Raw genomic sequence first — 13,357 nt, forward strand, 5'->3', positions numbered from 1 at the left:
CACGTTCAGGAGAATGTCTCGCGGCAACGGAAGGGCTAGGGCATCCACCCCTTCCGAGCAGTGTTCCTGCCAGCGGCTGAAGAACCGGGGAGCCTTGGCGTTGTTCAGAGTTGCCATTAAATCCAGGTGTGGGGGACCCACCTGTCGATAATGAGGGCCATGGCACCGGACAGCTCCCACTCGCCTGGGTCCAGGCGCTGACGACTCAAGAAGTCGGCATGCACGTTCTCGTTGCCTGCTATGTGGGAGGCTGCCAGGTGCTGCTCCGCCCACGAGAGAGGGTGACTTGCTTCGAGGGCCACCGATCGACACCTGGTGCCCTCTTGGCGATTGATATACGCCATGGTGGTAGAATTGTCCGAGAGCACCCGGACCGCCCGTTGCCGAAGTAGTGGGAGAAATTCCTTGAGTGCTAGACGAACCGCCCGGGTCTCCAGGCGGTTGATGTGCCAGCAAGACTGGGCTGGGGACCAGTGCCCCTGCGTGGTCTGAGACTAGCAAACCGCTTCCCAACCAGACAGGCTGGCATCCGTCGTGACTACCATTCACTGCAGGGTCCGAAGGGACATTCCATGGAGGAGGTGCTTGAGAGAAAACCACCATTGTAATTCGCTAATGGTAGAGTCTGAGAGCGGGAGCAGTATCTGAAACTGTTCCGAAACCGGCTGCCAACGGGGCAGCAAAGCTTTCTATAACGGTCGCATATGTGCAAACGCCCAGGGGACCAAGTCGATCGTGGAAGCCATGGTCCCCAGGACCTGCAGATAATCCCACGCCGTGGGGAGAGGCATGGAGAGGAAGTTCTGGAGCTGATCCATAAACTTGAAAGCTCTCGAGTCCGGTAGAAAAACCTTGCCAACGCGGGTATTGAAGCGAGCCCCCAGGAACTCCAAGACCTGGGTCAGATGGAGATTGCTCTTGGAGAAGTTGACTATCCAACCTAAGGACGAGAGGAGAGCGAGTACATGGTCCACCGCCTGGCAGCATAGGGTCTCCGACTTGGCCCTGATTAACCAATCGTCCAAGTACGGGTGGACCAGGACACCGTCCTTCCGAAGGGCTGCCGCCACCACCACCACCACCATCCCCTTGGTAAACGTGCGTGTTGCCGAGGCGAGACCGAAGGGCAGAGCCCTGAACTGGAAGTGCTGACCCAAGATGTGGAACCGGAGAAACCTCTGATGATCGGGACGGATCAGTATATGCAGTTAGGCCTCCATCAGATCGAGTGAGGTCAAGAATTCTCCGGGATGTACCGCCGCCTGAAGGGTTTCCATCCAGAAATGGGGCACCTTGAGGGCCCAGTTGACCCTCTTGAGATCCAGGATGGGACGGAAGGAGTCGTCCTTCTTCGGGACCACGAGGTAAACATAGAAACATAGAAATGACGGCAGAAGAAGACCAAACGGCCCATCCAGTCTGCCCAGCAAGCTACGCACTTTATCCTTTTTTTTTCCTTTTTCCTTTTTCTCTCTCCAACCTGTTACTATTGGCTTCCAGTACCCTCCAGCCCTAATTCCCCTCCACCCCACCACCCTAATTCCCCTCCCCTCCACCCTAATTCCCCTCCCCTTCCAGTACCCTCCAGCCCTAATTCCCCTCCACCCCACCACCAATGTAGAGAGCAGCGCCGGATCTGCATCCAAGTGAACATCCAGCTCAATTAGGGGTAGCAACCGCTGCAAACAAGCAGGCCACATTCCTGCCCCATACTCTTACCCACCCCTGTTTTTGGTTTTTTTTTTTGGAGATGGCAGCCCTCCATCCTTCTGCTCTGTGAAGGTGGAACACCAACCACTGGCATCCCGCTCCGTGAATGCCTCTGTGGCTACTGCCGCTCCGTGCAGTGTTTTGCTGCCTCCTCTTTATTCACGTCCTCTAGACTTGATGGATCCACAGTGTTTATCCCACGCCCCTTTGAAGTCCTTCACAGTTTTAGACTTCACCACTGGCCGACGCCGCGCTCCGCCACCGGAACCGGGCAGATGGCCCCCAGCATCTGGAGTCTGATAAGAGTCTGGGTCACCATGGCCCGCCTCCGGTGGCCGCACGGAGAAATCTTGTACAAGTCCGGGATATCGTGAGCACACTCTAAAGCGTAGCCTTTGTCTATTGTTTTGAGGACCCACTGGTCAGACGTGATCTTGGCCCATTCCTCTACGAACAGGGATAAACGACCACCTAAGTTGGGAACAGAGGGATGGGCCGGCAGATTCTCATTGGGAGGTGGGCTTGGGCGCAGAACGGTGGGTAGCGGCATCTCGAAAGGGCCGACGTCCTCGAAAGGACTGGGGCCAAGACTGGGCCCTAGAAGAAATTCCCCTAGGGAAGGCGCCCCTTGCTCTTGGGTTATAGCGGCGTTGGCCCCGGAAGCGGGTACGAGTAGGGAAGAAGGATCTAGCCTGTTTCGGGCAGTCCTCGGGCAACTCATGGACCTTGTTCTCCCCCAAGGATTTAATAAGCTGGTCCAAATCTTCGCCAAAGAGTAACTTACCCTTAAAGGGGAGAGTTCCCAGCTGTGCCTTAGAAGACGAATCAGCTGCCCAGTGTCGGAGCCAGAGGAGCCATCTGGCAGAGACCGCCGAAGCCATCGCCTTCGCCTGCACCCGGAACAAGTCATATAGGGCATCCGCCCCATAAGCTATAGCGCCTTCCAACCTGTCAGCCTGCTCTGCCTCTGCAGACGGGAGGTCTTGGGTGCTGAGTAATTGTTTGACCCACCTAAGGCTTGCCCGCTGCATGAGACTGCTGCAGATGGATGCCCGAACACCCAAGGCCAGGATTTCAAAAATGCGCTTGAGATGGAATTCCAGCTTACGATCTTGGACATCCCTCAAGGCTGTAGCCCTCACGACTGGGATGGTGGTATGTTTAGTGACCGCCGTCACAGAAGAGTCCTCCTTAGGCATTTTCAATAATTCTAAACACTCCTCCGGGCGGGGATAAAGTTTTTCCATAGCCCTCCTGACCCGGAGGCCCGCCTCGGGTGCCTGCCATTCCCTGAGGAGCATTAATTTGTGCATGGGATGGAAGGGAAAGGAGCATGGCAGGGCCCTAAGTCCCACTAGGACCGGATCCGAAGAAGCTGGCATTGCTGCTTAAAACTCATCCACCGGGGGACAGTGAATCCCCAATTCCTGGGAGATGAAAGGGAGAAGAGGCTCCAATTCCTCCCTGCGGGAAAAACGGAGGACCCGGGGGTCATCCCCCTCTAGGGGGGTGGCGTCAACCGAATCTGGGTCCTGGTCCGGATCCTGGGCAGGCGGGAGGCCTGCAGGAGCCGGTGGAGGAGACGGGGGGGAGGGGACCCCCTGAACCACACGGACCCGGGTCGCCCCCTGCCCGTCAGGAGCCGCAGGGGAGGGAGGGACAGAGAGCCGAGGGACCTTAGCCGGAGGGGGGGGGGGGGCGCTTCCTCCTGCAAACTTGCTAAGTAGGATTTGTGCAGTAAAAGCACAAATTCAGTGGAAAAATGGGTCCTAACACCCCCGGGGGGGGGGGGGGGGGTGTCACCGGAAAAAATTCGGTCCGGAGCTTCAGGGAGCTCCGAGAAAGAAACTTAAGAAAAACCCAAAATGGCTGCCATTCCCGCGGTTTGCCGGCCTGGGAACGGCGGGGGTAATCGCTTTGAAGGCCTGGTCCGGGTCCCTGAGGGCATTGGGAACTCGGAGGAACCTTCCCCACCCGGTAGGCATCGGGAACAAAGCCCCTCCCGCGAAAGTCGGACCGAGGAATCCCCACAAGCTAAGCACAGAGGAGATCGTGGCATGGCTGCTAGGTGGGGGAGGGGCAGCACTGAAAATGAGCTGAGCTGCCGGTGCTGAGGGAGCGGAGGCACAGAATGAACTGCGCACGCTCACAATTCTCTCCCTCGAGCTGCAAGGGAAATAGAGAAGGCAGGAGCTTGCACCTGATCCTGTCAGAGGCTCCTCTTTATATAAAATCCTTTTTTTTTTTTTTTTTTTTTAACTCCAAAGAAGGGACAAAAACGGTCCCTGTCAGCAGCTACAGAAACAATGGATCCCACTGAAGGGAAAGCAGTATAGGAGAGAGGGAGAGAGAAGCTGAACAGGGGGAGTGACTGCACCACCAATTTTCACCCCTGCAGCCGAGGACCACCAGGAATAGGGAGCCTAGGCTACATAAAAAAGGGGCCAAGCCCCCCACAAGAGTAAGGAGACAGGGACTGTAAAGGATCCACAGAGTTCACACAAATCAAGAGAAAAACTGTTTTGGGTTTTTTTTTTAAATTAATAACTCAGAAATACTTGCTTGATCCAAACACGAGAGACACACAGAAGGAAAGAATGTCCCAAAAGGGACAAGCAGAAGTTAACAGGGAACCACAGGGTGAGCTGTTCCACCTGCTGGAGACAGAAAAATACTGAAGGGTTACAGGGTAGGCTCTGTCCTCATATAGGATACCCTTTCAGTTTTGGTCTGTCTCCAGCTGCTGGAAAGGAGGCTCAACCCACGGTCTGGACTGATCCGGGTACGTACAGGAAACTGGGGATTCGCCCCACTTACTGGCCAGTTTCTCCAACTCGCTCCCTGAGACTCTAAGCAGCGCTGGCACAAGTTAGAGGGCACGCCAGAATGAGATGCCTGAATATGACAGGCAGCACAGAGAGAAAGGCGCTTAGGCTTCTTAGCCACAGACGCCATCAGTCTGTCATTAATCTTAACAGGCGACTGAAGGTGTGCGTCCAGATGAATTCAAGCTGTAAAAAGGAAAATTAGTTCTTACCTGATAATTTTCGTTCCTGTACTACCACGGATCAGTCCAGACACCTGGGTTGTGACTCCGCACCAGCAGATGGAGACAGAGCAAAACTTGATGGGCTCCCTACATGTAGTAAGGTGCCACCCACAGCCCCTCAGTCGAACGTACTGTCAAAGCAAAACCAGTGCCCGACTAACTAACTAGTAAGAAAATTTAAACCAATTCAGAACACCCCCGGCTGAAAACAGAAAACATCAGACCAGAGGCAAGCGGCCGCATGCCAACAGTGGAAACAACGCAGCCCAAATAACCAAACGAGCGGACTCTCTCACTCTTCATCGTACCGAAAACAGACGGGCGGGAGCCTGGACTGATCCGTGGTACTACAGGAACGAAAATTATCAGGTAAGAACTAATTTTCCTTTCCCTGTACGTACCCGGATCAGTCCAGACACCTGGGATGTACCAGAGCAAATTACCGAGGGTGGGAAGCAGAGAGTCCCGCTCGGAGAACACTCGCCCCAAACCCCTGAGACTCAGATGCCTGGACATCCAGTCTGTAATGCCTAGTGAAAGTATGCAACGACTTCCACGTCGCAGCTCTACAGATCTCCTGCGTGGACACCTGAGAAACCTCGGCCCAGGACGTGGCTTACGCCCGAGTGGAATGAGCGCGAAGTTCCCGAGGTGCCAACTTACCCTGCAGAAGATAAGCTGAACCAATAGCCTCTTTGAGCCAACGCGCGATAGTGGTTCGCGACGCCGCAGCCCCCCCGGCGAGGCCCGGAACAGAGAACAAACAGATGGTCAGAAACCCAGAAGGGGTTCGTAACCTCCAGGTAACGAAGCAGAATCCTGCGCACGTCGAGCTTTCGTAACTCTTTCATCCCTTTGTCCATCTGATCCCCGACCTCAAAACCTGGAAGGTCCACAGACTGATTTAAATGAAAAGAGGACACTACCTTGGGCAAAAAGGACGGAACAGTTCGCAGAGAAACTCCGGTCTGCGAAAAACGCAAGAACGGTTCCCGACAAGACAAAGCCTGCAACTCTGAGACCCGCCGAGCCGACGCAATGGCTACCAGAAACACGATCTTCAAAGTAAGATCTTTCAGCGTCGCCCGTTTGAGTGGTTCAAAAGGCGCCTTCCCGAGAGCCGAGAGCACGCAATTTAAATTCCAGGCCGGACAAGGATTCCGCACCGGAGGGCGTAAATGTTTAGCCCCGCGAAGAAAATGCACCACATCCGGATGGCACGCCAAGGACACTCCGCGCACCTTCCCGCGCAGGCAACCAAGCGCGGCTATCTGGACCTTCAGGGTACTCCAGGCCAGCCCCTTCGAGAGACCCTCTTGTAAAAAGGCGAGGACTCCGGACACCGGTGGACATATAGGATCCACCTCATGAGTACCACACCAGTCCTCAAAAACCGTCCACACCCTCATGTAGGTTAAGGACGTGGATTGTTTTCGGGCCCTCAACAAGGTAGCGATCACTGCCTCGGAATACCCCTTAGTCCTCAAACGCGCCCTTTCAAAAGCCAGGCCGCGAGACAAAAGTGATCCGCATCCTCCAAACAGACGGGTCCTTGTTGAAGAAGAGCCGCCGCCCCGTGAAACCGAAGCGGAGGCTCCGCCGCCAGCTGAATGAGGTCCGCGAACCACGGGCGCCTTGGCCACTCCGGCGCCACCAGGATCACGGCCGACGGATGTAACTCGATCCGTCGAAGAACTTTGCCTATTAGAGGCCACGGAGGGAACACATATATCAACACGTCCGTGGGCCAGGGAAGCACCAGAGCATCGACTCCTTCTGCGCCCCTTTCCCTCCGACGGCTGAAGAACCATGGGGTCTTTGAGTTGCGAGCGGTGGCCATCAGGTCCAGGTGTGGAGTTCCCCACCTGGCACAGATGAGGCGATACGCTGCGTCTGGTAACTCCCATTCGCCTGGATCCAGCCGATGACGGCTGAGGAAATCCGCCTGTACGTTGTCCACACCTGCGATGTGAGACGCCGCCAGCCGCTGAGGTGTTGCTCCACCCAGACCATGAGCAACCGTGCCTCCTCCGCCACTTGCTGGCTCCTCGTTCCTCCCTGACGATTGAAATAAGCCACTGTGGTCGCGCTGTCCGAGAGCACCCGAACCGCCTGGTCCCGTATCCACGGCAAAAAGGCTTGCAAGGCTAACGACACCGCTCTCGTCTCTAAGCGGTTGATGGACCACCGGGATTGCTGGCTCGACCTCTGACCTTGGACCGAGCGGCCTCCGCAGACCGCCCCCCATCCGAACAGACTGGCATCCGTCGTCACTACCGTCCAGGTGGGCATGACCAGAGACACCCCGCAAGTCAGATGATCTCGTGAGAGCCACCAGTGCAGGCTGGCCCTGGCACAGGAGGTGAGAGGCAACGGACGAAGAAACTCCTCCGAAACCGGCTTCCAGCGGGAAAGTAACGCTGATTGTAACGGTCGCAGGTGAGCGAATGCCCAAGGGACCAGAGCTAGGGTCGACGCCATGGACCCCAAGACCTTCAGGTAGTCGCAAACCAGCGGGCACCGCATGGACAAAATGTGTCATACCTGTCGCTGGAGCTTGACCACTCTCTCCTGAGTCAGCGACACCCTGGCCCTCTCGGTGTCGAACAGGGCTCCCAGATACTCCAACCGCTGCGTAGGTTGCAGATGACTCTTGGCCAAGTTGACTACCCAACCGAGAGATCGCAAGAGCTGTAGAACCCTGGCAATCGCCTGCCGACACTCGGCCTCCGATTTGGCTCGGATGAGCCAATCGTCCAAGTAAGGGTGCACCAGTAGCCCTTCCCTCCGGAGCTGAGCAGCCACCACCACCATAACCTTGGTGAAAGTGTGTGGAGCCGTAGCGAGCCCGAAGGGAAGAGCCCTGAACTGATAATGTCCGCCGAGGATGCAGAACCTCAGGTACCGGTGATAAGCCGGCTGAATCCCGATGTGAAGATACACCTCCGTAAGGTCCAGAGAAGCAAGGAACTCGCCCGGACGAACCGCGGCAATTACCGAGCGGATCGTCTCCATCTTGAACCGCGGTACCCGCAGGCACCGGTTGACCCCTTTTAGGTCGAGAATGGGCCGAAACGCTCCATCCTTCTTTGGGACCACGAAGTAAATGGAGTACCTTCCCTGGCCCCGCTGCCCCTGCGGAACAGGAGTAATGGCGCCCAGGTCTTCCAGGCGCTGAAGGGTGGTCCGGACAGCGGCGCGCTTGACGAGGGCTTTGCAGGGCGAGACGAGGAACTTGTCCACCGGAAGCCGAACAAAATCTAACGCGTAACCGCCTCTTGTCACCGCGAGGACCCACTGATCGGAAGTTATTCTGGTCCATGCCTCGTAAAACAATGAGAGCCTCGCGCCCACGTAGGGTACGAGGGTTGGAGGCAACGAGGAATGGACCCGTCTCGTTTCATTGGGCCGACTTGGACCCCGAGCCGGATGAGGGTCCACCGATCCTGTTGAATTTCTTCCCTCGAAAGGACTGCGACCAGGAGGACAATCTAGCCGAGCCGGACCGGTAGGACTGGCCCGACCCCGTCGCCCTCTGTGGCCGCTGCCGGCGGTTAGACTGGAACCTGTTTCTTGCAGAAAAGGACGACCGAGGCCTGGGCCTATCTTCCGGTAACTTAAAAGCCTTATTCTCGCTCAGGAACTGCATCAGATCGTCCAGCTGCTTACCAAACAGGAGCTTTCCCTTAAAGGGTAAGGAACCCAGATGGGCCTTGGACGCCCCATCCGCAGCCCAGTTGCGAAGCCAGAGGAGACGACGCGCCGAGACCGCCGACACCATAGCTCTGGACCGATGTTCTGAGCAAATCGTGCATCGCATCAGCGCTGTAGGCAATCACCGCTTCCAAGTTATCCGCCTGAGTAGCCTCCCCCGAGGAGAGGTCGGCGTTCGCTTGCAGGACTTGGGCCCACCGGAGCCCCGCTCGCAGTGCAAAGGTACTACACATGGCTGCCCGCACTCCCAGTGCGGACACTTCGAAGATCTTCTTCAACTGCACCTCCAGCTTCCTATCTTGGATATCCCGGAGGGCCGTAGCACCCGTAACTGGGATGGTGGACCTCTTCGTCACTGCTGACACCGCCGCGTCCACCCTTGGAAGGCGCAGCAGTTCCAGAGCGTCCTCTGGAAGGGGATAAAGCTTGTCCATAGCCTTACTCACCTTCAGCCCCAGTTCCGGGGTATCCCATTCCCGGAACAAGATATCTGAGACCGAGAAGTGAAAAAGGGAAAGCAAGCGCAGGGCCCGCCAGGCCCAGCAGCACCGGATCCATCTTGACCCCTTGCCGGGACTCCACTGGTGGAGGATCCACGCCGATCTCATCCAGGATAGCCGGGATAAGGGGAGAAAGTTCTTCCCTACGAAACAGGTGGACGACCTTGGGGTCATCACCCTCAGCCGCCTGCGGCCCCTTGCCGGCTCCCGGCTGGGCCTGCCCCTCGTCCTCGTGGCCCTCCTGGCCTTCAGGGGCTCCCGAAAACGCTTCCTCGTCCGAGGAGGCGGTGGACGCCGTCTCCGATTCCTGTGGGTCGCCACGCGGCTGTCTCTTTTCTCGTGGCACACCCCGGGCGTCCCGGGTCCGAGCGGCTCTCTTCCGGGGCTGGGAGAGAGCTTCCTTCCCCCCTGAAGCCTTTCCAGCCTTTAGCCGAGACTTCTTGTACCTTGCGAGTTTCTGCAGCAACAACGAAAAATCTTCTGAAAACGAGCCCTCCGATCCGGAGGAACCCTCCACAGCACTAGGGCTCCCCGACCCACGGGGTCCCGGGAGCTCTCCCCCCGAAATCCTGGGCTGTGGCGACAGCGAGGGAGGCTGGGCGCCATCTTGGAGTGCCCTCCTCGTGGCGTCCCTCACGCTGGACAAAATGGCTTCTGTTCCCGCGCTAAGCGGGAACGGATCAAAGGACGCGGCCTCCGAGCCTCCGGCACGCGACGGCGAACGGGCACCCCGCGATCGACCCCCCCGGGCGACCTCCGACGAGCCCTCGCCACCGGAGACGCAGCTGGAACAGACCCCATCCCGGGAGAGACGCGCGCGCACAGAGCCGCACGCGCGGCAGGCTGACCCTCTCGGCATCCGCAGCGACGAACGGGCTCCCCAACCAGCGCCCCACCTCCGCGAAGCGATCGAACCGAACGGCGAAACGACGGCGAAGAGGGAGAGAGAGCCGGCGCCGCAAGGCCAAGCACAAAAACCGCTATGCTGTTTTTTTGGTTTTTTTTTTTTTCTTTACTTAGCCACTAGCCGAGGTCCTGCAGTCTTCAGCTCCAGCGGGGGTGAGTGAACCGGGCTCCCCGGTGTCACCCCCGACGCTGCTGCCAGCACAGGCCGGGTCCTCGACCCTCAGCAGCGGCCTCGACCTGGAGGGGATGGTCCTCTCAGGACCTTCCAACCCTCCTGGGAGGCTCCCCCGACGGGAGACTTCTATATCCTCTTCTTTAGGTGTCTTTGGAAAAGTTTCTCCTCTTAGGAATTTTTTTATTTTATTTTATTTTTTTTTTAAAACCTCTGCCCTAAGAAAATTAGAATTTAATTAATTAATCCCTGACTACACCAAGCCACAAAACTATCAAGGATCACCGAGACTGTGGATGGACCTGCCCCATCTGCTGGAGACAGAGAAAGACTGAGGGGCTGTGGGTGGCACCTTACTATATGTAGGGAGCCCGTCAAGTTTTGCTCTGTCTCCATCTGCTGGTGCGGAGTCACAACCCAGGTGTCTGGACTGATCCGGGTATGTACAGGGAATATATTTTTCCAAAATTTAGGCATCCCAAACTTAAGCGCAAAACAATGCGCCTAAATTGTGTGCACAGGCAAGCGTATGCCTAACACGGAAGCCGCTATCACCTGGACACCCAAGCAGGCATCCGACTAAGCTTCCAAAAACTGGACGCACAACCTGCAAATGCAGCCAGATGCACTTGCACGCACCAATGATCCTGAAGAGGGCAGCCTAATATGCAGGAAAAGGCGCGCAAAAATACTGCCGCGGCCTACCACACAGCACACAGAGAAAAGCCTAACAATGGGGCTTAGCCTACACGGGGGCTGCTCAACTCACTAGGCTGTCCATGTCCCTTAACCTCCCTTGGGGGCAGGAACAAACATCGGAATGGTGTGCCAAGCTCGGTGACTGGAGGAAGGGGGAGGCTTTACAAACAACCCCTCTACTCTCTTTCTTCTTTTTAATTTTTTTTTTAAGCCTTACCTGAGCTCAACCCTTCCCAGCTGAGTACAGAGACAGTTTCCAGCTGCGGGGGGGGGAGAGGGCATATACCGTCACTGCCATGCTCAGCTTCCTGCACCTACTGCCTTTCAGCTGTTTTAACAGCTAAGTCCATGCTGGCTGAGAAAACCAGCTACTGGACCAGGGCACTCATCTGAGGGACCACGGAAATCACCTAAAGAATTCTCAATTGGAGGAGGGACCATTTGGTATCACTGCAGGAGAGCAGGGCGAATTAAGTTTCCTTTTATTTCTCCTTCTAAAACTTGAAGCAATCCCCAGTAGGGAAATGCAAGTCCACCATCTGCTGGAGACAGAGAATACTAACAGCTGATGTCACTGGAGTATATATATACTGTGATGTCAGCTTTGCTCTGTCTCCATCTGCTGGTAGAGGTGCATAACCCACTGGGTTCTGGATTCATCTGACTAGATGCTAAGAAATCTAAAATTACTGCATGAACCTTATAAACTTATTTATCAGAGCTCAACAGGTCAAATAACACAATAGGCCACAAGTGCTTTTCAAATCTGATTGATTATGTCATGGTCAAACTCACTTTCTTCATTGGTTTTCTGATGCAGTCCTTGCAAAAAGTGATGGAATCCCGCAGTCTTCTGGTTTTCCTTGTTGGGTTGTATTACAGCAGCTCCTCCATATCTTTCCAAAAAGCCAAACAGCTTCCAAAAAAAAAAACAAAACCAAAAACATATAATAGAAACATTTCTGACTTTTAAGTGAGAGGCAGGGTCCATTATTTCCTAAAATATCTAAAGAGTTGGCTGTAGTTCATGTTGTACATAGTGAGGGCAATCTGGAAACTGCATTGGGACAAAGATCATGCATACTTTCTACCCATAGGCTTTGCATCCATTCCCAAAATGAAAGTACAGACTCGTACTTGCATGTTGAAAACTGTTGAAGATACAAAATACATGCAGTCATTTGCACCTACTTCTTTGTGCAGATACATTTTGGCTGGAAAAGTACATATGTGATTTGAAAATGCCATCTGTGTGCATACCTTTCCTCCCCAGACCTAAGCACACACCCAGCAATGCATCATGAATCATCCCAGCTGAGGGCTGCATTTTCAGATATTCCATATAGGAAGATTGGTCCTTACCTGCTAATTTTCATTCCTGTAGTACCACGGATCAGCACAGACTGCTGGGTTATGCCTCCCTTCCAGCAGATGGAGACAGAGAAAAACTTGAAGGATACCCCTGTAAGTAGAATGTGCCACCTGCAGCCCTCTTAGTACAAACAATATCAAAGCAGAATTAAAGTGGTATAGTGCTATAGTATGACAAGAAAAAAAACGATAATCTGTCGAGCAGAATCAAAAAACTGGGCGGGCGTCTGGGCTGATCCGTGGTACTACAGGAACGAAAATTAGCAGGTAAGAACCAATTTTCCTTTCCCTGTTCATACCTGGATCAGCGCAGACTGCTGGGATGTACCCAAGCCGCCTTACTTGGGGTGGGACATAGAAAGCCCCGCTCGAAGCACACTGCTGCCAAAACTCTCCGAGTCGGGAGCCCGAACATCCAAATGGTAATGCTGAGCAAAGGTATGCAAAGATTTCCAGGTTGCCACCCTACAGATCTCCTGAGGGGAAATCAACTGACTTTCTGCCCAGGACTCCACCTGAGAATGGAGCGAATGAGCCTTGAGACCCTCTGGAACTGCTCGCCCGTGACATATGTATGCTGAAGCAATAGCATCCTTCAACCACCGGGCAATAGTAGCCTTGGAAGCTTTATGCCCTTTCTTGGGACCGCTCCACAAGACAAAAAGATGACCAGACAGGCGAAAATCATTAGTGACCTACAAGTAACGTATCAGCGCCGCCTGACATCCAAACGCTTCAATTCACGAGCATGTGGAGAATTCTGATCCAAATCCGGGAACACAGGTAACCAACAGACTGGTTCACATGAAAAGCCGATACAACCTTAGGCAGAAAGGACGGCACAGTTCTAAGAGAAACGCCAAAATTGGAAAACCTAAGAAAAGGTTCACAACAAAATAGGGCCTGAATTTCCGAAATTCTCCGAGCCGAGCAGATAGCTACCAAAAACACCGTTTTGAGTGTAATGTCCTTCAGCGTGATGCACCTGAGCGGTTCAAAAGGAGGTTCACACAATGTCCTACGGACCAAATTCAAACTCCAAGATGGACAAACTGCTCGAAGTGGTGGATGCAAATACTTAGCACCCTGAAGGAAACGAACCACATCCGGATGAGCCGCTATGGACGCACCATCCACCTTTCCATGTAAACATTCTAACGCCGCCACTTGAACCCGGAGAGAACTGAAAGCTAGCCCTTTTGCCAAACCCTCTTGGCAAGAAAGCTAGAATGTGGA

The 13,357-nt window shown here is 54.7% G+C and overlaps 1 protein-coding gene across 3 annotated transcripts in view; it reads right to left on the reverse strand.

Annotated features, from left to right (window-relative positions):
• DDX11 (DEAD/H-box helicase 11) overlaps nucleotides 1-13,357 on the reverse strand; it is a 427,300-nt gene that overhangs the window by 164,494 nt on the left and 249,449 nt on the right. For all 3 annotated transcript variants that reach the window (XM_029599951.1, XM_029599952.1, XM_029599950.1), the window contains exon 16: nucleotides 11,546-11,666. In XM_029599951.1, coding sequence (XP_029455811.1) covers nucleotides 11,546-11,666 — 121 coding nt within the window. The remainder of the gene's footprint in view (nucleotides 1-11,545; nucleotides 11,667-13,357) is intronic.

Source organism: Rhinatrema bivittatum, chromosome 4 (assembly GCF_901001135.1).
Source record: "Rhinatrema bivittatum chromosome 4, aRhiBiv1.1, whole genome shotgun sequence".
NCBI lineage: Eukaryota > Metazoa > Chordata > Amphibia > Gymnophiona > Rhinatrematidae > Rhinatrema > Rhinatrema bivittatum.